General features: G+C 45.9%; 6 protein-coding genes across 6 annotated transcripts; 2 read left to right on the top strand and 4 right to left on the bottom strand.

The window, feature by feature from the left end:
• Positions 1 to 1,191: 1,191 nt before the first annotated feature.
• BDW43DRAFT_302573 (sugar porter family MFS transporter) lies at positions 1,192 to 2,888 on the bottom strand (the record flags this gene model as incomplete). Its single annotated transcript, XM_032045265.1, has 3 exons — positions 1,192 to 2,348; positions 2,398 to 2,723; positions 2,791 to 2,888. The coding sequence occupies 3 exons, from the start codon at positions 2,886 to 2,888 to the stop codon at positions 1,192 to 1,194; spliced, it is 1,581 nt and encodes a 526-aa protein (XP_031897148.1).
• Positions 2,889 to 10,081: 7,193 nt separating this feature from the next.
• Positions 10,082 to 10,869, top strand: BDW43DRAFT_286080 (uncharacterized protein). The gene is made up of 3 exons (XM_032043019.1): positions 10,082 to 10,604; positions 10,662 to 10,754; positions 10,820 to 10,869. The coding sequence occupies exon 1, from the start codon at positions 10,214 to 10,216 to the stop codon at positions 10,373 to 10,375; it is 162 nt and encodes a 53-aa protein (XP_031897147.1). The 5' UTR covers positions 10,082 to 10,213; the 3' UTR covers positions 10,376 to 10,604; positions 10,662 to 10,754; positions 10,820 to 10,869.
• Positions 10,082 to 11,448, top strand: BDW43DRAFT_167831 (RTA1 domain-containing protein). Its single transcript, XM_032038694.1, has 3 exons — positions 10,082 to 10,604; positions 10,662 to 10,754; positions 10,820 to 11,448. The coding sequence occupies exons 1-3, from the start codon at positions 10,391 to 10,393 to the stop codon at positions 11,389 to 11,391; spliced, it is 879 nt and encodes a 292-aa protein (XP_031897146.1). The 5' UTR covers positions 10,082 to 10,390; the 3' UTR covers positions 11,392 to 11,448.
• A 1,344-nt stretch (positions 11,449 to 12,792) lies between these two features.
• BDW43DRAFT_286078 (sugar porter family MFS transporter) lies at positions 12,793 to 15,448 on the bottom strand. Its single transcript, XM_032043018.1, has 3 exons — positions 14,218 to 15,448; positions 13,767 to 14,158; positions 12,793 to 13,717 (listed from the first exon to the last, which is right to left on the bottom strand). The coding sequence occupies exons 1-3, from the start codon at positions 14,762 to 14,764 to the stop codon at positions 12,992 to 12,994; spliced, it is 1,665 nt and encodes a 554-aa protein (XP_031897145.1). The 5' UTR covers positions 14,765 to 15,448; the 3' UTR covers positions 12,793 to 12,991.
• A 757-nt stretch (positions 15,449 to 16,205) lies between these two features.
• Positions 16,206 to 17,560, bottom strand: BDW43DRAFT_286074 (class I SAM-dependent methyltransferase). The gene is made up of 2 exons (XM_032043017.1): positions 16,838 to 17,560; positions 16,206 to 16,774 (listed from the first exon to the last, which is right to left on the bottom strand). Exons 1-2 carry the CDS (start codon positions 17,408 to 17,410, stop codon positions 16,472 to 16,474), a joined length of 876 nt encoding a protein of 291 aa, XP_031897144.1. The 5' UTR covers positions 17,411 to 17,560; the 3' UTR covers positions 16,206 to 16,471.
• Positions 17,561 to 18,219: 659 nt separating this feature from the next.
• BDW43DRAFT_314179 (pyridoxal phosphate-dependent decarboxylase family protein) lies at positions 18,220 to 21,682 on the bottom strand (the record flags this gene model as incomplete). Its single annotated transcript, XM_032047751.1, has 7 exons — positions 18,220 to 19,176; positions 19,246 to 19,791; positions 19,842 to 19,936; positions 20,038 to 20,580; positions 20,672 to 21,019; positions 21,082 to 21,454; positions 21,530 to 21,682. 7 exons carry the CDS (start codon positions 21,680 to 21,682, stop codon positions 18,220 to 18,222), a joined length of 3,015 nt encoding a protein of 1,004 aa, XP_031897143.1.
• Between the last annotated feature and the right edge of the window lie 1,274 nt (positions 21,683 to 22,956).

The raw sequence follows: 22,956 nt of genomic DNA, 5'->3' as shown, positions 1-22,956 counted from the left end.
TCCACATGTGTTAGGCACAATCAATGGAGAAACCAGTGGGTTGTAACAGGAGACTAGGCCGACAGGCTGGAGCATTACCACCTTTATAACCTGGACACAAGATTGTTGATAAGGCGCAGGGCTAAAATACAAGCAACCTCAGTAGCGGGATAAGTTTTCTCCGCTCCATCTCTCGATTCACAGACCGGTGAACTTCACTGTTGGATGCGTCATGATGGTGCTAGGTGCTTGTGTGGGGTCAAGTGATAATCTGTCCCTCCAATTAGATTAGCCTGAGGCATTGTCACTGCTAGCCCGCCCGCCTGCTCTCTGCAGCACACTATAGATTGGCTGTACAGGAAAGCCGAGGAGCCCGTAATGGGAGTCATACAGAGGAAGAAGGCAGGGACCATTGTACGTTGTGTACGTTGCTAGAATGGCTATAATTTGCTTCTATTTGTGATACATAGTAGATAGTGCTGTGTTATCATGATGATAGTTCTACCGCTGACCAGGGGCTTACACTATAGATGTGTGGTACATAATATATAAGCGATGAGCTATATATCTAAGCATAATATTCGGTTCCTACACCGCAGGATGACGCAGATGAATGCCCAATTGAACACTTTATTTCACCGTTTTGATAATGAAGATATTGCCGCCATCGTTAAACGAACACTGCTACCCGCTAGACTTGTTACTGGGTCGGATAGGGTGGGGATTTGGTTTGAGCTACTGAGCGAAAAGCCTTGAAGGATGATAGATATGTAGTACAGTAGAATTCTATATATAATGTTATGGTCTATCCAGAACTTTGGAACTCCCGCAACGACTTATTGCAGAGACACGCATGAATACGATAGTAAAAAGGACAGGCTAGTATACCACTCCATTTGGATGTCAAGTTAGGAAGAGATAAGGAATCCGCGCTGAGCCTGGGATCTATTGATTCTGACTGACAAATTATCGTTTCTCAATTAGGTGGTATACATTGATCTTTTCATCGCGTGCGACTGCTCTGCATCGCTGGCGCCACCTGGAGCAAATGGACACCGGTGTTTCCCTGTGCAAACTTCATATCTAGATATATACTCTCTCGTATCATAGACTTTATCTAGCAGTCTAACTACAACATTACAGAAAAAATAATTCTCCAACTCATTGCAGGGAGACACATCAAACAGCAAACTCCCTCGCAACAAAGCACGATTAAGCACTCTGGGACGTAGTCTCAACATGCGCATCCTTGGCCTTCTCCTGCTGGATCTCCCGGAAGGTAATAGTAGGAGTCCAGTTCTTGCTCAGTCTGGCACTGCTCACCTCCGCATACAACTCATCCACCTGCTCCAGGGTAAGACCCTTGGTCTCGTAGATCATGAAGTACACGAATGAAATGCAAAGGAAGCAGCAACCACCCCAGATGAAAAAGATTTTCGACTGCAGGTTGGCATTGCCCGGGCCATAGTCAACCAAATACGGGGTGGAGTAGGCGATGGCCCAGTTGAGTAGCCAGTTCGTAGCGGTGGTCATGGAGAGCGACTTAGCGCGAATTTTAAGGGGGAAGATCTCGCCGGTGACGACCCAAGCGCTGGGACCCCAGGTCGCAGCGAAGAAGAAGATATAGGTGCAGATGAATGCGATGGCGGCCTTTTGTGCGGGCTCGTTGTGCACGACGATTTTGCCGACTGCATCCTGGCCAGTCGTGGTCGTACCCAGAATGGCAACGATGAACTGCGACACACACATACCTACCGCACCCCAGAAGAGAACAGGCCTACGGCCCCATTTTTCGATCGCCCAGAGACCGGGGAAGGTTGAGCCAACGTTGACGCAGTTAGTGATCAGACTGATGGTGAACGAGTTGCTGAAGCCGGAGTTCTTGAAGAACTGGGTGCCGTAGTAGAAAATGAAGTTGATACCGGTGAGCTGCTGCAGTGCCTGCAGACCGCAGCCTGTGAGAAGTCGCTTGAGCAGGTTACCTTTGAAGCAGTCTAGGTAGGTGGATTTGCCGAGACTGAGTTCGTACTCGTGGTTGGCTCCGATCTCGGCCAATTCCTCGCGCACGGCGGGATTATCGGCGGGTAGGCGGCGGAGGCGGCCAAGTGCTCTGGCCGCGCCCTCAATGTCGCCCTTCTTGACCATGTAGCGGGGGGTATCGGGGAGGATAAGCATACCGCCGATGAGGATGAGGGCCCAGGCAAACTGGATGGCGATGGGGATACGATAGCTACCGGTGTCATTGCGATGCTGTGTGGAGTTGTTGACGATCGAGGCAAGGAGGAGACCGATAGTGATGGAGAGCTGGTAGGCACCAACGATGGAGCCACGGATCCAGCGTGGAGCGGTCTCAGATTGGTACAAGGGGACTGCTTCACTTAGCACGTTCCTGTTATCGTTATAGATAGAGAGATGTACTCAACGCAGAGATCAGGCCGACACCAAGACCAGCGAAGAAACGACCTGCAAGAAAGATGGGAATCGCAGTGGCTGCTGTCTGTAGAATGACCCCCAGGATGAAGACATGCGTAGAGGCGATAAGACCCCAGCGACGACCGATCATGTCACCCATAGGAGCAGCACCCAGAGCACCAAAGAATGTACCCGCAGAAAGGATCGAGACGATAGCGGCAGATTGGGAGGAGGTGACGTTCAGGTTCCCAGAGCTGTCGCGGTAACCGGTGGAGAAGAGCTCCTGCCAATAGGGCATGGCGAGGATGCCGCTGATGGTTCCTGTGTCATAACTAGAGAAGCCTTTAGTCAGTCGATTGTCTCCCAGAGAACGAAGATAATGAAGTGATAAATCCATGCCCGAAAAGAACGCCTCCAAAGGCGACAAAGAGACCTATAACGATAGCGGGCCAGGACGCTCCCTCAGTGCCTTCTGGCTTCTTCAGCATAAGACCCATGTTGTGACATATGAGGCCCACTGTGAAATGATGAAATTGGATGGACGATGAGACTTGATGCGGTTACATTGCGAGGATGGCAGGCCCTTTTATACCTTCAGAGACGCATATCGAGCGTGTTAGTTGGAGACCACAACACTATCCGAACGTTGCTTTTGGCGCTAGTAAACCAGTGGCTGCTACCCCGCGAAAAAAACTTGCCATCCGGTGAGTTCAGATGCTCTGCAAATAATGCAGGTGTCTAGCAGTTTGGTGGGACTTTAATCCCTGCGATTATGGGAGAATACAATGATATTTCACACTCCATCGTGGCGCCATTTGAGTTTGCATTTATTCTTGCCAGGCCTAGATCCAGCCAAAGTAGCACCATCCATGGCATGGAAGAGACGATACTCATTAAGTCCTCCGGTGAACAGTCTTTCCACAGGACCACTCAGTCACGGCGCTGGCAAAGTGACAGTACAGTTCGCCTTTGAAAGTGTGTTTAGACCGTTGTGGAGCAGCTTGCTCCCCACGGGGAAGAGCAACAGAGTCAGTCAGCCTGTGAGGAGAAGTTTGTATTCGGTTTCCCCAAGTTCCTGCGACACCCGGGCCCGGCAACGGCCCACTGCCTAACAATTTGCACAAATGCTAGGGTCTTCTAGACTTTCTCGCGGGGGAATCAACATAGCTAAAAGCTTATCCCGAGGGACTGATTGGCCTTATTGTCGGGGTTTCACCGAATATTCTCCTATTGGGGTAGTAATCTCGTGTAGGCGGCGCCACTAATGGAACTTGAGAGTAGCAGGTCCAGTTATATACGATTTGACTGCGGCATTTTGGCCCTCACCAGCTCGGCCATACGTCGAGGTTCGTTTTTCTTGGTATGATATATTCAAGATACAATAATTCCCTATTTTCCGCCGAAAATATCCCTAGCGTGGTTTGCGGCCACTTCGGTGGTGTAATATTTTTCTTGAGTATGGGGCCCCGCATCGCAACATCCAACAGATGAACAAAGATAATCATACCTGCTGAGTGGGTGAAACAATCGGAGCTAAGTACTATTGAAAATGCGGGAAAGCGTTCTGGCTAGTAATTCTGCCTACGGTCTAATGAAATGCAACGATCTAGGATATGGGCTTGATTGTCAAAATTATGGCAAATAATTGAAGCCTTTTATAGGCCGAAGGATTGGGCTTTTAGGCCTATTAGAAACCTCATACAAAGAACAGCAACTTAGTGGCTGAAACCTTATACAATGAACTCATGTTGGTCACCAGGCTGAATCCCAAGGCCTTGTCCAAAGCCCGAGAATTAGTGGAATTCTGGTAGACACAATTCCAGGCTTTTGATCTTACAATAACCATTGATTACTAAAGTCTTCCATAACTAACTATGTGGCTTCTGCTGCAGTGGTGTTCTTGTCTCTCAGAAAAAAGAGACCTAAGTCTCTCCCTCAAGCGTACTTAAGTTTTTCATGTAGTTCATCTGGCCGGAACGTAGATCATTAGGGCTGGTTGCTGGTATAGGAAGACATATGAGGCAAGCTACAGGCCCAGAATGTATCCCAAGGACTAGAGAATAATAATGTTAAATCACCCATTCAGTGGATCCCTGGACACCAAGATATGGTAGTAAATAAACAGGCTGACCCAGTTATCAAAGGAGCTGCGGCAAATGCCCCTAGAGCCTTAGATAAAATCCTCAGGCTAGCCTATTTACATAAGATCATGGAAGGAGGCAAACCTGGTACAACGAAAAGGGTAAATTATACAAGCCTCAGAGAATTAGTCTTCCTAGACTTAAATATATACTACCAACTGTAGAGAGGATGGCGACTAGATATAGTGACATCTGCTGTTTCCTAATTTTTAGCAGACCGATATTATCAACTAAAGTTAGGGCACGCAGCAAGCCTACCTTGTTTTAATTGGGGCTCAAGGGATTAGCCAAAGCATAGCCTATGATATCATGAAGTACAAACGTTGCCTTCCCTGAGACTAGAAGGCGCTGCTACCCCTAAAGATAATACTAGGTATTTATCCCAGGGAACGATATACTCTGGCTCGTACCAGCTGTATCTTTCCTAGTTGGTGCCGTATGAAGAGTGCCCCTGGCGGTGTTCCGTGCTACTCACACGATCTAGGTTATGTGCGACATTTTCGTTGTGCCCGTTTGTGGTGACTTTCTGCAATGTAATTCGCACCGCCAACGGCAAAAATTACCAACTCCTACAGAATATTACAGCCGGTCTCTCCAACTTGCCCTGGCTAAACAGGCATGTTGCACCATCAGCGACCGGTCGTTAACTAAGGCATGAGAAACCGCTAGTCCTCGGGTTCCTGCTATGCAAAACATGCTCAAGCCGAGTCCATGTGAAAAAAAAAAAAAAAAAAAAAAAATAGGGTGTTCCTGGGAGTGCAGGTGTCCGTCACCCTACCCGCAGAGTAACTTGGACTATCTGCTTAGCTGGAAGGCTACCTGGTAGACTGAGTTCTATTCCCGAACTGTCGATCTTCACGTAGGGCCTAACTAAGCACTATCAAAAGGCTGTATGTACTACATTTCACCACGCAAGGTGGATAGGTCACTTCATACGGCTGACTTTATTCATCCATTTATAGGACGATTCTCTTCACCATTCAGCCAATATGTCAACAGTGCGCGCGTCGTGTTCATGTAGCCAAGAAATACGTGCCCTTCCCCAGAACTCTCGCACCCCCGGCTCACATTTCAAGAGCTTTAGCTTGAGACTGTCCAATCAGAGAAAAGGACTAGAAAGTAGATGCGAGCAGTTCAAGTACCATGTCCAGTCTGATTTTGCACAATTCTGCTAGGCTTTCATCTATTACGGATGCATAGAATGATAGGTCATCTTACTCATTTACTCTCCTGATTACAGCTGCAATAGCTGTATCTCTTTCAAGGATATATAAAGCATGCTACTTAGTATAGTTAAAAAATGTTTGATTCAATAAGCTCTAGTTAAACTATTGCTAGTTACAAAGATCCATTTCATTCAGCTATATATAACTACTTGGGAATCAATTCAAAGCTATCTTCAGGACATGTTTTAGTTCTTTTACTTGGTGTAGCCGTCTCAGTTCAAGTAGCTTCTAGAATTCAAAGAAACTATAGGTATTAAGGAAGATAACATAAGATATACGATAAAATGTGCTAGGTATGCCGTACAGAGATCGTCTCTACAACAGACCAATATTCGTAACATAGTGCCTACGCACTCTTGGTGCAGACCCTCGCCTAATTAATTTTGTCTCAATCCACTAGGGCGACGAAGGTAACTCGTTGTACAATCACCTGCTCGAGGGTTATCAAAAGGGAAAGGAGATAGAAAGAGACATGGACTAGATACAATAGTTCTGATTGTCGCCAGTGGTAGTATATTCGCAATTCATGCCATACGTCATAGCCGTTAGGTTTGAATAACCACGGCAACTCTTTCTTTTCGCTTTCTTTTTCATAGATTCACAGGAACAAAGCCCAAGGAGGATACGTTCGCTTTCGGGATTCGGATCTCCAGCAACTAGAGCAAAGGAAAGATGGTATATGTTGGACAATCTGAGTGAGTATCTCAGTCATATCCCGTTCTCTTTGCGAGTCCCTACGAACTAACAATCTATCGTACCAAGTAGCAAGTGAAATAAGTTGAATAGATAACGTATTTCACGGTCGAGTGACGCGCACGGCCGAGTGACGATAAAAAAATTAAATCAGATCAGAAAGCTGCTGATATATTTCAGATATCTGAAGCTACTCTTCGTCGACGACTACAAGGAATAAAACCACATGCAGAAACACGCGCAAATGGCCATAAGTTAATGCCTATTAAAGAAGAAGTCCTTATAAAAAGACTTCTAAATGCAGATAAACAGGGCTTTCCAATTCGGCCGGAGTTTCTGTGTGGAATGGCACAGATTTTACTTTATGAATGGATACAAGATCCTACTGTATCTGTCACAGATGGAATAGCGATTCGGCCTGATGGCCGTACAGGATACCCTGAGCCAGGTGCATGGACAATCGGCCACCGATGAGGAACATCAGGCCATCAACGGTTTGGTTTTCAACGGGAAATCTGAACCCTTTACGTACAGAGTCATCAGCTATAAATTAGCGAATAGTTAGTAGTAGGAGGAGATCAAGAATCAGTCTCCTGTCTGAATAATATCTACTGCCTGCCTTTGACCTCTCTCTCCCTTCCAGCCTACGTATCCTTACCTAGTTGACAGGTCTTCTACCCTGAATAGTAGATATCCTTGACAGTATCTCTTAGAGTTAACTGGGCCTATTCCTTTATTAAACGCTGTCCTAAGCTACATACGCGATATACAAGACAAATGACCTATCAGCATGTAAAGCAAGAAGATCCAAGGGTTATAAAACTATAGTTTAAAACTATTTATACAGCTATTCAAGAACACGGTATATATAAAGATAATATCTGGAATTTTAATAAGACCAGCTCTGTAATAGGACTCTACTCTACTTCTAAAGTAATTACTGCTGTTGATCGCAGTGAGCAACCGCGCAGAGTTATTCAAGATAATTATGAATAGGTTATAATCATTGAAACAGTCAGTTTAAAAGGCATCTATATACTACTAGTTATTATACTTAAAGTAAGCTATTAATAAGCTACCTGGTTTCAAGAATCTAAGCTTGCTAAAGACTAGTGGATTGTAACTAGCCAGAATGGCTGGATAACTAATAAAATAGGCCTTTGCTGGCTAAAGGATATCTCTAAACCATGCTCTAAGTACTATATAACTGGAGCTAAGCAATTGCTTATTCTTGATAGCTATAGCAGTTATCTGACTGCTGAATTCAATAACTTCTGCAAGCAGAATATAATTATCTGTCTCTATATACCTGTCCATGCTTTATAGCTTCTTCAGCTACTAGATATTGATGTTTTTGGCCCGCTTAAACGCGCGTACAGAAAGCTTCTTGAACAATATATAGGTACTGACAATAATTATATTAATAAAGAAGACTTTCTATGTCTATATCTTAAAGCACGTGCTAAAGTATTTACTTTAGTAAATATCTACAATAGTTTTATAGAGACAAGGCTTAAGCTATTTAATCAAGAGTATATTCTTTTTAAACTTATCTTTTAAGTATATATATTAATACTATCACTAGTTAAATGTTACGCCTGGGTATTCGGGCAAGAGCTCTATGAGTGTTAGCTGCCTTGCGTTGCGATACTACCTTACCTAGGTAGCGAGTCCGAAGTGATTCCAAGTATGATCCTATCCAGGATCCAACAGTATGACCTAATCCGAGGTCCGGCAATGTACAACAATGTTCCGCGAGTAGCTCAAGTCCAAAAGGCCAGGCCTACTAAGTACGTATACTCAGTAGTTAAGGAAGTGCGAACGAGTTGATTACTAACTTGATATCAAAGGTGTATCCTAAGTAACAGTTGGGATTGATCACGAAGAACTAAGCTAAGTACATGAATGAGTGTCCTTATATACCCGTCCCGCCAGGGTATATTCTTATACCATAGTATACACTTTATACCATATACCGTAGTCCTTCCTGTATACCATCCGGTATACCCTGTCACGTGATTCGGGGTTCTTGTGGAAGCGAGTGTATGCTTGTTCTATTGGGTGGCCGGAACGGCCAAACTATCTAAATAACTAGCTTACTAAATGATGACTAAGCGAGGTCGACCAATAGGGGCAGGCGGCGTAGGACGTCCGTATGTTCCAACAGTTCTTCTTACCCTTTCTGGGTGGTTTGTCTTGTCTTCCTGTCACACTAGTCTTATCGTTCTTTCTGCCTTGCGCGTCCGCTTTCTTTGATAAGGCACGCTAGGCAAGGGTCTGTAACATTAAAGACTTAATTTCTTCTGCTTTTCAAACTTCTCAGAATATCTATTAACTAGATTACAAGATCCGCAGTCTATAAAACAGTTTTAATATAAAAAGAAGACTTTCTAGCAGTCTAGTTACTTATATTTAATATCTTGAAAAGGCTGCACAAATGGTAATAAATACCAATATTTTTTTACAGAAAGAAATTAAAGCTATATAAGCTGAGAATAAGCAAAAATATAGAAAAAAAGCTAGAAAATATACTATAATAGAGACTAATATTCTTTGATCTATATAGAAAGGCCAAAATCAAGTTTAGCAGCTTAATACACAGCTTAATAAGCAGCCTGAGAAATCTACTCCAGTATCTTACAGACAAGCTTCACAGCGCTGCAGTGGCTGTGGAATAGTTAGACATACTATAAGAAATTGCCCTAATAAATAGCTTTATATTTCACTACTAATTAAATTAATTGAAATTTATTTTCATGGTTAAAAAGCGTCAAATCGTAGTGGGTGCGGCGAAACCGCGTCACTCGGCCGTGCGCGTCACTCGACCGTGGAATACGTTAGTTAGCATCTGCTGAGTAATCGGCATTGCACGGGAAGTTGCCGTGCCGAGGCCGTACCGAAGTAATGCTCGGGGCTGGGATAAGGCTATAAATATATTTTCTCGTCTATCTTGAGCCGCTCGGTCAAAGACTGGCCAATTAGAGCAGGTCACGTCCGGAATTGGGACCGCATAGCTATCAAAATATAGAGAGCTGGGTTCAACGAATTATTCTAGGCACATATATCTCGGTACGCTACACTCTCCTTAAAGGGACTCTGCATGGAGATACAACGTTGCATCACACTCCCTGTCAACAAAGCTGTCGTCCTAGTTCTTCAGGTAATACTTAATAGATCTAGTGGAGCGGCATGCACCGACTAAATTAGTTTGCCTGGTGACGTCAGATACAATTGAGCGTGCTTTGGCAATGCAGCGTATGCTTTCATTATTCCAGAGTCAGAGGAGCTCAACTCCACTCGTTAAGCATAGATATAGTGGCTCGGGCATGTGGCATCCTTTTATCTCCCGTAGGGTTTCACCAATGGGATACTTGACACTGAGTCCACCCGCAGGCTTGAGTGCGCACCTTGCAGAGCCATTGACGCAATGAATAATGAGAGCCGGATGTTTCGGATAGTTGGGTAGAACTAACTTCGTTCCTATCTAAGACAAGTCATTGTCGAAAGCCGAGCACCGAACCGAAGCTGGTCTCATCTCTGACGAGGCGTTTTATATGCTGTGACAAAGGATTGATGGGCAAACCCATAAGTAGTGTTGCTGATGATATAGGATGCTGTCCTGAGTCACAAGTTCACTTAAGCCTACCGCGTTTGTGACCGGGTTGTCCATGGTAACATCATAATAGGATACCTCTAACCGTTCCGTCCGATGTGTGCTCGGCATTGCTGATCCGAGCAGCTTCCAAGACCCGAAGTCCGACGATGAGTAAAATAGAAACCGATCTAAGGTTAGAGATGGTAGTGTTCTGCATATATGTTGCTTATATCCCTCCCTTTGTATCTTTCCTCCCTGGTTTCCGCTCTTGTCTTCACCCTGTCATACTTCATTTTAAAAGGCAAAATTGTATTCGATGTTCTTGCTGATTGAAAAGTACCAAAATGCCAAACGCAACGGCCGTTGAAATCCAAATTTCACTCCAGGACACCTGCCATTCTTATATATCTGGAGTTGATACTTCCTACGGGTATATACCGTCTCAAGCGGCGGGCATTGTATTCACGGCGCTTTTCGCTGTAACAACATCCGGCCATGTCGCACAAGCAGCATGGACAAGGGCATGGTGGTGTTTTTTATTTGCTATTGGATCTATAAGTAGGCTCCGTACCTCTGCCCCAGCCTCACCAGGTTTGGACTGATAATGTGATGAAGTCGAAACGCTGGGCTGGGCTGCACGAATATGGTCTGCTGAATGCCCTTATGCAAACACGCCTTTTCTAATTCAAATTGTGACCTTGATTATTGGTACCTCCCACTTATGGTGCTGTGTCTGAACCTGTGGAGCCTGCTAACTCTCCAGCGTTTTTTAGCGCCCACATTTTATACAGCCGGTCTCTATGTCCTTCTTGGGAGCTTTATCAAAATCTTTGGCCAGAAATCATCTATCCTCACGCCTTCACTATACCTTTGGATTTTCTGCATCTGTGACCTGGTATCCCTGATTGTACAAGCAGTTGGTGGAGGTATGGCAGCAGATGCAACAGGTAAGGTCGATGGCGATACAAAACCGGGAACTAATATTATGGTCGGTGGTATCGTGTTTCAGATGGCGGCTATGACTGCGTTCGTGGTCTTCATGGTTGATTTTCTCTACCGTGTAACGAAGATGAAGGTGCTAGCCGCAACAAAATCAACAATCGGGCCCCTTCTTGCTGGTATGTTAACAGCAGTGGTGGCCGTTTATGTTCGGAGTGTATACCGAACAATTGAGCTGCTACAAGGGTGGGATGGATTCCTCATCACCCATGAACCGTACTTCATTGTCCTCGACGGGACCATGATGGTCATTGCCTCTGTGATCTTCAACATAGTTCACCCAGGCTGGCTTCTGCCTAAGGTTAGTACTACTGAAGAAGGAGCTATCGAGGAGGAAAAAGGATAGTTGATGGTCGAGGGACTGATAATTAGAAAGGCACTCAAATTTAGCATAGAGACTGAGATAAGAGATGTAGACAGAGACTATGCTGGCGACCTGCAATCATGACATATACCCGCAAGATGCTAGATTAAAGAATACTATCCATTTAAGGCTCAGTTGTAGGTCCCTTTCCTCATAAGTCTCTATTTACAATGCAATGAAACACACCCGCAGCATATATACTATAAGGAAATTACTATAAGTGAATCATAATTCTCTGAGATATAAAAATCTTACTATATTTGATTTTATTACAGAACCAATAACTCCGAAGAGACTTATTGTCCTGGTCTATTTTCTCAGTCTTGACCTGTATCTACTAGCAAGGGCCTGTTCCTAGTGGGAACGGAGAAATACCATGAGCACACCGGTAGGAAGTCACTCCAATTGGATGATGGTATCCGGTATTCCTATGAACTCTGCCCTATAATACTTATACTTGAAAGTGTCTCGCCATAGCCCATCCACCATTTCATTACTGCTTCTTTTCTCCCTCCCCATTGTTCATCAACCTCTAAACTCTGCTTGCTTCCCACTTAATTCATGACCTAGGATTCATTCACTCTAATGCTTTCAGGGGCCCAAGTCCCCGTTGAGCTAAGGCTTTCATTTCAGCATGGTCCCAATGATTGATCTCCTCTGGGTAGGTGTTCCAGAACAACCAACTTGTCACTCTGAATCCAGCATGTGAGGTACGTGGGCGTCTATCGCAAGGAAACCTAGGGTCGAAGACAGGCAATCATAATCGGAAAGGCGGAGACTCTGCATTGTGCATTCAGACAGCAGAAATAACACAATTGCCTCATGCAACAAGTCTGGAATAGCTAAATGTATTTTGCTTTCATGCCTGGTAGCTGGTGGTACTACCATTCTGGAAGTCTCAAAAGCATCTCGTACACACCAGCACGGGCTATTTTAGCAAATACTGCACGAGACAGGCCTAGCTATAAACACACGGAAAGGTTTCGTCGGCTCCATGTTGGCAACTCCATCGCTGCCCTCTGACTTTCTTGAATTTGTAATAATAGGAGGTTGATCACCAATCTTCTGTCAAACTACAACTCTGGCAGCAACCATCTGGGCTTGGGCTTCAACTTCACTGGAAAAGGACAACTTGGTACGTCGGAGCCAGTGGCAGCACTAAATCTAAATGGTTTATTGGAAATTACCATACATTTAATTTTGAAGGTGTTTTAATTGATTTGGCATAGGTTTGTAAGAATGCCCTCTCAGCCAAATCCCTCCTTATACGATTCTTTCTTGCACCGGGGCCCCAGCTCCCGACCCCAAATCGTGGACTTAAAAAGTTATCATATTATATCCCCCTTTTGTAAAGCGCCATGGCATACTTTTACCGCCGGTAAGCTTGATCACATTTGTGTTGACCATATTTTTGCTCCTCAAACTCCCTTGACTTGTAAGATTCATTTGATAGCACTGATCTCGCAAATTTTAGTTATGGTATTATCTTCGTAATAGTCTTAGCAATAACTAACAATTAGAACAAATTATTTGGTGGAAACCTATTCCCCTATTCCACCGGGCCACTCTACTCTGGAAGGGTTTAAGCAATCCTTTCTGTCTCCTGAACACCGGCCTTGATCTCCTTGGTTTCCAGGTTGATATGCTTGTGGTGTGCACGAACATCATCGACAAGCGCATCCAGCTTGGAACCACCGGGCTTAGTCTGCCAGGGCTTAGGGCCACTGGGCGAAAACATCTCTTCAATTTCCTCGAGTGTCTTTCCGCAGGTCTCGGGGTATGTGAAGTAGAACTGGATAGCGGCTAGGACACACATAACGCCGAAGACAATGAACATTTTCCAAGTGATGTTTTGGAACCCAGGAGGGATATAGAGACCCAGAGCGAAGTTGAAGAGCCAATTACCGATGGCCGCAATACCCATCCCTGTGGCGCGGGTTTCGAGTGACCAGACCTCTGCGGCGTAGACCCAGCAGACGGGGGCAAGGGTGAGAGCGTAGATGATGATCAACAGGTACGAGAAAGCAATAACGGCATGAGAGGGAGCTCCTGTAACTCTGATCAAGACATTGGGATTGCCGCCCACGCCACCGGGGACATACTCGCCGGACGATAAGATGCCACCGACTACGAAATGGCAACAGCCCATCGCAAGAGCACCGTAAATTAGAAGAGGGCGACGACCAGTCTTATCAATAAAGAAGAACATGATGGTTGTGAAGATGATGAAGAGCGCGTACTGCACACCCGAGGAGATGAGGTTGATATTGCCGGTCAGGTTCGCCATCATGAAGATGTACACGACGTACTGCCTTGGTGAGCTCATTTTGCGTATAAGATAGTGGCGGACGACTTACGTAGGTCATCACGTTGGCGCCGCTGTTCTGTTGCCACATCTGGACGGTGAAGCCGGCCAGAGTTCGTTTCCACATGCCGTTATACACAAACTTGCGCCAGCCAGGAAGGGCGTTCCGCTCGGCTTGAAGCACGGTTGTGATCTCCTCCCACTCGGCGACCACTAGAGGGTCATCGCGATTCCCGTTGGCCTGAATATTCGCAAGAGTCGCAATGGCCTCCTCGGTACGATCCACCTTCGCAAGCCATCGTGGCGAACGTGGTAGGAAGGGGAGACCCAGCATGAGGAACACGCACGGCACAAATTGAATACCCCAGGCAGTTCGAAACGAAGCCGGGCCGGTGATGAAGCTGCATCCGTAACCGATGAAGTACATGATAAGAATGCCCCATTCTAGAAGGCATGAGTTTCATTTTGGGAGGAGAGTAGATTGGTGGGAAGCATGCTCGTACCAATCGCCAATTGCTGGATCACAATGAGCTGACCACGCTTTTCCTTCTTTGCGATCTCCGCAAGGTAGACGGGAACCTGGGAGCTGGTGATTCCAACGCAAACTCCATTCAGGACACGACCCGCAATCAATGAGCTAAAGCCATTGGTTGCGGTTTGAACTGCTGTGCCGACCAGCCACCACAGACAGGCAAACATAATTGAATCACGGCGACCAATCCTGTCCGAGATGGGTCCTGCAATGGCCGAGCCAACCACGGAGCCAGCAGCCAGTGAGGAACCGATGGCACCCTGACGGATACCGCTTGGGCTATTAAAGTAATCGTTGTACTGGTGCGTGCCGATGATGGCAGACATGGACGAAATATCAAAACCGAAGAGCATGCCGCCAACGGTAGCGATAAACGCCACGAAATACGTATTGTAGGTCTTGGGAAACTTCATACTGACGGTTGGCGATCGGTAGGGCTCTTTGTTGGCCACTCGCTTTCGGCGTGTCAGCAACCAGGAAAGAGAAGGGGAAGAGAGGAAAAGGATCCTGGGTTCCATATCTACTTTCCATGTCGCCAGCGGCCCCCAAGCTGATGCTCCGTCACCAACGGAGAAAGCATGTCTGATAGCATTAGGTTTGCATTTGCAAGCCCTCGAAGCTTTCGCTCGGACCCTTTACACCAGCCAAAGAGATAGAAAAGAGCATTGCCCCACCGGGGTTTTGCCCATTTCCCCGTGTTCCTTGAGCCTGGTGTTAGCCAGAACAGGACTTTCCCCTTGGGGTTCCCCCGCACCCCAGACTATCTGCACTGTTTTAGACGTTTAGGCTCATGGTTAAATATACGGGGGACCCACCGCATTTTCCACCAATCGTTCCTCGTTCCGTTCTGGCCTTTTGTTAGTCAGGCGACAGATCGAGATCATGAAAATGCGGATGGGAAGATTGCGGGCTCAGCCTCAGCATCGTTCCACGGCTGACACGAGAACCCGGTTAATTAGAACGCTCCAAATATCAATAGATTGGGTCTTGGATACGACCGAGTAGTTCAAGGATCGATGCAATGTATCCCGCCCAATAAAATACGTAGATTCAGTAAACCTCCAGGTATGAAGGGGTCAAGAAGGGGATAGGTAGGTTAAGAATATTTGGAGCCGGTCTCCGACATAGAGTAGACAACGGTTGGTTGGGAAAGACGGGGAAGTAAATCGGGAAAAGAGGGAAAACAAAAAAAAAGAAAAGAAAAGAAAAGAAACGTCTGCGCACGCCAATCGCCTTGCTCGACCATTACCGAGGCATTATCCCACGGTTAATATCAATACTTCCTGATTAACGAATTGCTTCCCGTCCGACGACGCCACCGGCGGCGCCATTTCCATTTGAGGCATGTCGACGTTGACAGAGGCAACGGGATGATAGCACCTAAGGCCGATGTACTATGATCTGAAAGCGATTATTAACCGTCATATACGATAAGTAAATATAATCGCCATGGCCTCGACGGTTTCGCTGGCCCCAGCTAGCATGCTACTCAACTTATTCCTGTATCACAACTTCAACTTTGATCGAGCTTCGCCAACCATCAGTCAGCAATTATTAAGCTTGATACGCTGCTTCAGGAAGGCGGTGTGATCTGGGTTGAACCCTCATAATCATCGGCTTAAATTGGATTAAATTTGAATTACTGTTGTGTCAGCCTGGCGAATAATCACCTCCAACAAATCCAGTAGATTTCTATTTGGATTATGAGTAATGCCTTGAAAATTGCTTCCTTCAAGAATTTTGAATATTCGTCAGCAAGAATCAATGAGGGGAGCAAACGCCTGACTTCATGCCTGATTTCCACTACTAGATTCTGCCTTGTTGTTCCATCCATATACTTATATATATATCTGTCGGGTATTAGGGTACGAGTCAACCGATTTTTCTTTTTCTGACCCAAGAAGTCTATTATGTTATTGTTGGATAGTTCTTCCCGCTCGACAAATACCAGCGCCGGTACAAGGTCTTAATTTGAGCTGAGCAGAAAAGAATTTTTATTGAAACGCTGCTTAGGTCCGAGAACTAGAAGGATCAGGACTGTAGGTATGGACACCACGAAGGCAATGGCATTAGTAATTCAAGATAGCTAGTTAACTATGTAGCAGGAAGGCGTACCATAACCACACTGAACACCAGTACCATATTAAATCCAAAAAGACCATCACCGAATCACTGTACCAATACTACGTACTTGACCAGATTACATGTATCGCAGACACGCCTCTCTACTTGGTGCCTATACCCAGCACTGCAACACCTTTGCATACATTGCCATGTTCTTTAACAATCCTCGTGTAGCTTTCCACGACACGGTCGAGCTTCTCGTCTGAAAGATCTCCCAGAAGCATTTTGGTGCCAGGATTGGAACTTTTACACATCGTCTCGGCGAACGCTTCGGGATCTTCAACAAGCCAATCGAAGTCGATGTACTCGGAATGAACGTCACGGAATCCTGCGGATTCTAATTCGCCTTTCACGCCGGCCACGTCCCCCCATTGTTTGGGGAAGAACCGCATGCCCGTTGAATGCTTCCCCCCCATGTCAATCAGCTCGTCCTTAAAAATTGTTGATACCCAGCAAAGGATACTTACCGACTCAGAGCCCGCCGCCCTGCGCACTTCCTGCGCCGCCTGATCCATGAATTGCATCCACTGAACCCTTGCCCAGCTGGTGCAGGCGAAGACACCACCGGCCCTCAGCACCCGATAGGCCTCACGCAACCCCTTCTGGGGATCTGGGAGCATGAAGTAGACAAGGCTCCCCATGATATGGGAGGCGCTACTTGAAGGGAAAGCGGAAAGATCCTGGGCATCGAGCTCCATGGTCTCAACCTGACCCCAACATTTCGCGTTCTTTTTGCCGGATGTCCGCTCAGTTTCGACACGGGATCTGGTCACTTCCACCATTCCCGTGGAATAGTCAGTCGCTATCACCCGAGATTGAGGTGGTATGTCGTGTCCATAGTCATCGATAAGGAAGTTGACTGCGGTACCAGGACCGCAACCAATGTCGATGATTGTGGTGGCAGATGCAAAGCTCAGAGTGCCGTGCATCGCCCCCAACAGGCGCTTACAGGGAACCAATAACGGCCCGTCCTTGGGTAGCTTTGAATATTCGGACGCGGTGCTATCCCAATCGCACTTCTGGAAATGACTGGGCTGCATACTGAAATTAAGTAAGGTTTGAAGGTTATTATGTCTCTGAAGGATAAGCGTCCTGTAAAGGTGGAAGAGATGATCTACGATTGCAAGTTGTTTGAGTCTACCTATGGATGGGGTTTTTATAACTTTTTGCCGGGTGGCTCGCAAGGTTCCTCTCGGAGACTTTCGCGGAGATTTTACGGGGATCGGTGGTCTTGACGGAATATCCAACAATAGGTGATTTCAGTCAAAATCAAAGTTTAGCTAGTAGATGATTCAAAGATATACCAAAACCTACTTTGTTCCAGTTACTTCTCAGAATGTAATACTTCAAGATGCGGGGTCGATCTTCTTTCTAATCAGGGTAGCACCTGAGGTCACGTGCCGCTACGCAGGCCTTGTAAGTACCGATCCAATCCACTGAAAATATAAGTAGATTCATTCCACTTTAACCATGCTGATTCACAGCTTACAAAAAGAAAACACTACTAATATGCTACATAGTAAACCTGCTCAAATGTGTTCTTCAGAGCTTCAAGACTTCACGAATCACATACATATCGGCATTGTCTCGACGCCGAGGGATATATGAACTATAGGCATGAGCATTCCATGGCCAGTGTTGTGCTTTTCAGATCACGGGGATGTGTGTCTAGTTCACAATAAAAAAAGAAAGAAAAACCCCCATTCTTCAACCCTAGCACACCTTGAAAGTGTACGACACGAGTACACAGGAAATGATACTAAATTGCCTAAATGTGTCGCATCAGAATAACACATATGGAACTGAAAGCCAAACCATAAAGTCAAGCCAGTTAGGCTTCCTTCTCTGGCTAAGTTGTTTCCGGTAACGCTGGATCCTTCAACTTCGCGCGAATTTCATCAAATAACTTACGCCATTCTTCAGCGTTGCCGTCGGGGGTGTCGGCGTATGGGTCCTTGTTGATGTTGACAGAGTCTACAAGAAGCTCTGTCGTAGCCGGCAGCTCTAGGGTCCCTGATGCAATCTCAGGGCCAAAGTCCTTCAGAGACTCTGGTAATAGATCTGGCCCAGACTCGTCCGGCCGCTTTAGGTCTGGCCAAATCTTGACATTGAATATTCTGCGAGGCGCGAAGAAGGAGTTATTTGGGGAAGGGGCCTGAATAGGTTGCATATATGCCTCATATCTGTCGGTAAGACAAAGTATAACACCCTTGCGGAGATCCCCGTCTTCGATTTGGGAGTCGAGGTCGAGTTTCAACCCCGCAGCGCAAAGCTCAACATTCGGGGATTTGAGAAGCATATGTGAGAGGTGTTTTTCTTCATTAGAACCATACAAATAGAATGGCATATAGTCCCTCGGATATGTGGGTTCCCGGTTACGGGAACTAAGAGAGCGGTTCTTGATAATCTTGCAAATATGGACATCAATTGCTTTTTGGCCGAGATGGTCCCTATTATCGGTCAGTAATTGATGCCTTTGTTGTGATAAAGATACTCGCCCTTGCTCATTACACAGATTTCCCGGCAGCTTGAATTCTTTGTTTGTCTTCACATTGTTGATGATCTCCTCTAGACAGGTCTCTTGTGTTGTCTTTAGGAAGATTGGAGTAGTAGCTTGATCCTTCACTGTTCTGTATATGTCCATGCTGTTACTGTCTAGGCAGACCCTAAATATCAACTGCCGACGGGATCTGGCTAGCTGGAAGTTCGGTCGGTAGACAAGATAGATGACGCTGGGATCTTTTATGCCTTGAATAAGAAAATTATGATGCTCGGGGTGTGTAACGCAGTTCCGTTCTCGACATTTCTAATCGAGGCAGTAAGTTAGCTAAATTCTGCAATATCAGTTAACTTTTAGGTATTTATTTGGCCTTACATCAACGACGTCGTTCACGACTTGTTTGAATATATCCATGAGCTTCTGCAAGAAACCATTTCGCGTCGGGAAGGGGCTCATGACAACATTTCGCAAAACCATCAAGCTTTCTTTGGATCGATCAATTCCAAGTCTGCGCATAAAGTTTTGGGCACAGGCCCCGTACTCATCATGCTTGAATTCGGTCGATGTGAGGTAGAACTTGATATCGACAGGGTTGTCATTTGGGGTGCTGATAGAGAGCTTTTCAACTACTTTCCGCATGAGATAGTTGGCCTCTTCAATGTCGTCGTTTAACCGCCCGTCCGCATAGCGCCAGTTGAGGCCGAAGGCATTGATGTTCAAATCCGAACCGAGCGCACGTAACAAAGTCATCAACTCCTTGCTCTCGTAGATAGTCTCATTGTCCTTGCCCAATATATGTTCACGTATCTTTTGTTTCTCTCCCTCCACATCACCGCCATTTACTTCTGATGGAAGCCGGTTGAGTGGTACACAGATGAATTTATCGTCCTTTTGCGTCAGCGCTGCCCAATGAGCGGCAATCTAGACAATGGGTCAGGAATTGGCTATTGAAAGGGATGTGGTCTAGTTACCCTGCTGCTAGTGAATGAAGCCTCGCCGAGGAGAGCTCCGTAACCTTTTTCATTGAGACCAATGCACTCATTGGCAAGCCAAGTTGACATCGCTGCTGCTCCAGGTTTACTACTTGGGGTTAGCGGTCCAGACATGGTCATTGTCGCTTCCACAGCGAAATAGATGAGACTTGCCTGCCTTCTACGCCGTATATACCAATATTCGTCAAAGAACCCCTCCCAATGTAAGGGCTCGTCCACGTAACGAGGTTCTTCATTCTCTCATCCCGATACACCAGACTTCCAGCTGGGTACGGAATATAACCTGCTTTGTGTGGATCAATGGTAATCGAATCTGCACATCTGAGAGCCAGCAAATCCTCCTGCGATTCGACCTTGAGACTAAGGCCTGGCACGAATCCTTCGTCGCTTTTCTCTATTCCTTCGAGCGGATCTGCCTTGGCGGCCCGCGCCATCAACTTTCGTGGAAGCATACTAGCAAAGTAGCCTCCCCATGCAGCGTCAGCATGCACAAGGAATGATAGACCCTTTTTCTGGAACCGCTGGCGGATCCGCAGGATTTCACTCAAACGATCCACGGCTCCTTCCTCTGTAGAACCCATTACAGCAACCACAGCATAGACTGCTTGCCCATTTTTAAGGCATCTTTCTAAGTTAGCAACAAGGTCGGTAAGGTCCACACGAGCCTCAGCGTCGACTTTAATTCCGAACATATTTTGCGAGCCAATACCAGCAATTGCTTAACACAGTCAGATGTTTTCCCCTAAGTACGGGAGCGCCCCCGGTCTGGCAGAGCCAAAATCGAAAACAAAATGAAGGTCAAAACTTACCCCCTCCTTTGGGCCAGGAATAGTGGCGAGTGTTGCTCAGCATATAGCGAATCGGGTCCTTAATGCCGAATTCCCTTTCTAGTGCATCCTTACCTACAGTTTGAACGTTGAATTCGGATAGTGCATCTTCAATATATGTTGGTGAGATATCGTACTTGTCGCTCAATTGCTTGGCTAGGTCCAGTACGGTTTCGACCCTTAGATTAAGCAACTCCCATGTCGACAAGTCGAGGTAGCGCTTCCTCGCGCCAGTACAAGTCTCCACTTCAAAATCTTTAGCCGCAAATCTGAGGTTACCCACTTTGATAGCCAGATACAGCGAGAGAGGGTAAAACTTCAGGTTTCGGGCTATCGCAGCGCACGCGGTCAACTAGGAGCCATACAGTTCATGACAGGTGGTTCCTACTTACCTACCCAGATGGACTCCAAATTGGCCACGGTTCCGTCGCAAGTAATATGGCCCCACCCAGCAGGCGAGCCAGCAACATGCTTGGTCTCATATCCCAGCAATCTGCACAGCTGTTCTCCCACTAGGATTTCCGCCGCGGTCGAAAAGGGACTTGCCTCAGTCGCAACGTTATTGGGATTGTATATCATGGTCATGAAGTATCCAAGCAGGGAGACCATGCTAACGTCCGTTGTCATATGCGCCTCATAGCGAGGGGTCCAAAACGGGACGGAGTGCTCGCCTAACAATTTCGCCGCTTCGTCGATGGCATTACCAAAATTCTTGGTAAGTCGCTGGAATTCCTCCGTTTTCTTAATCTCCTCCGGGATAAATGCCTAATACATTCGATTATTAACGAAGACGTATATCAATGGCTACAGTAACTACTAAGTTTCCCGTAAGTTACTCACTTCATCTTCCGCATAGAATGTTTTCTCTCGCGCAGTTCGCACGTGCTTCAGAATTCTATGGATATTGTTTTTGAATTCATCTATATTAGCTCCCTTGGGCCCGATGAAGTACGAGCAGATGGCCTGGTGTGCCTTATTGTTTATGGTGGTCATGGTTGCCTTTTCGTCCCTAGTAAACGTTTTGTTTTAAGGATTGTTATGAGGAGTTGGCGTCGATCGACATGCAGTACAGCACTTCCAAAGTATTTGTATCAGGAGCAAGAACATACTGAACCCAGTTATCTCTACGCTGCATTATGAGCATGATGTATCCCCCGTGGGGCTTTCCAAGTCATGCATTCCATTCCAGGGCGTTCAACTATGTCGTCAACGTCACTAAATCACTGCATCGAATATATCTTGAGTTATCTTACAATAGATAACTGGGTCAATGCAACCGTCGACAAAACGAGCAAGAGCGTTGAAAGTAATCTATCTCGTATGTCATATAGTCTCACTGGACCATGGTAGCCATGCTCGGAAAACCGTGGGATGCCAGTACAGTAAGCTTCAATTGCATTAGTGCATCACTATCTGTAGCTCAGTTGGCCCCATATAGAGCTGTTTTCAGAGATCTATAGAGCTCTAATTAGCTTCTTTTCTGTGTTTGACATGCTGCTTTTGCTCGCTGTTTTGCCCTGCAGTAAACCCACACAGCGGGCCGGCCGGAAAGCTTAAATGCGCAAGTAGGGCTTCGGAAGTGTGAGCGCTCAAATGTTCCGACCTTCAAGCTGTTGGATTTGATCATACGAGAACAGGAATGTTAATGTAAAAGGGAATGCATGGATAAAGGAGTAACTGCCTGGAAACTTTCATTAATGAGTGCCCAGAACAATATAGGATTGACACGTAAAGAAATACAGTAATCTGATACATTCTTGATCTTTTCTATTTGATATATATACTCCTTGGCTCCAGAACCACTCTATTCTAATTTTTGTTTTCTGTTCCTTTCTTTTTCTTTTCATTTTTTTCTTGCCTTGAGGAAATAGGTTACGTAATTGAATATGATGCCTTTATGAAGTAATTCAATTTTCCAAATTTAATGTCAAAGTGAGTTTCCTTTGCATAGTCAGGAATATTAACCGGTCGTGACGTGGTCTACTTTAGAGGTAACGTTGGCAAAGTAACTAAACCCACAATTACTATTACATAGACCTATCCCGGTGCCGTCATCCTACCCAAATCATCGATATAAAGTTCCATGAAGTCGATCTAGCGTCAAGTACTAGAGAAACTATACATCATGGAAATTTTTTTTGCCGTTTATGATCGTCCTAAATCTAGTTTAAGATTAGGCACGAAGTTGCTTAGAGGTCCCTCAGTATTAGATTAGGCTTAAGACTGCGATCGGCCAGATTTCCGCGTTGGGAAGTAGCCTGGATCCG

The sequence above is a fragment of the Aspergillus alliaceus genome (assembly GCF_009176365.1).
Source record: "Aspergillus alliaceus strain CBS 536.65 unplaced genomic scaffold BDW43scaffold_44, whole genome shotgun sequence".
In the NCBI taxonomy this organism is placed as follows: domain Eukaryota; kingdom Fungi; phylum Ascomycota; class Eurotiomycetes; order Eurotiales; family Aspergillaceae; genus Aspergillus; species Aspergillus alliaceus.
This window is presented reverse-complemented; position numbering and strand designations above follow the sequence as displayed.

Coding starts and splice junctions, on each gene's coding strand:
- BDW43DRAFT_286080 (XM_032043019.1), top strand. CDS start 10,214: ATGAGTAAAATAGAAACCGATCTAAGGTTAGAGATGGTAGTGTTCTGC.
- BDW43DRAFT_167831 (XM_032038694.1), top strand. CDS start 10,391: ATGCCAAACGCAACGGCCGTTGAAATCCAAATTTCACTCCAGGACACC. Junction 10,605..10,661: donor ATTTGCTATTGGATCTATAA/GTAGGCTCCGTA, acceptor AATGTGATGAAG/TCGAAACGCTGGGCTGGGCT. Junction 10,755..10,819: donor AATTGTGACCTTGATTATTG/GTACCTCCCACT, acceptor AGCGTTTTTTAG/CGCCCACATTTTATACAGCC.
- BDW43DRAFT_286078 (XM_032043018.1), bottom strand. CDS start 14,764: ATGGAACCCAGGATCCTTTTCCTCTCTTCCCCTTCTCTTTCCTGGTTG. Junction 14,159..14,217: donor GATCCAGCAATTGGCGATTG/GTACGAGCATGC, acceptor CATGCCTTCTAG/AATGGGGCATTCTTATCATG. Junction 13,718..13,766: donor GCGCCAACGTGATGACCTAC/GTAAGTCGTCCG, acceptor TCACCAAGGCAG/TACGTCGTGTACATCTTCAT.
- BDW43DRAFT_286074 (XM_032043017.1), bottom strand. CDS start 17,410: ATGCAGCCCAGTCATTTCCAGAAGTGCGATTGGGATAGCACCGCGTCC. Junction 16,775..16,837: donor GGGCGGCGGGCTCTGAGTCG/GTAAGTATCCTT, acceptor ATGGGGGGGAAG/CATTCAACGGGCATGCGGTT.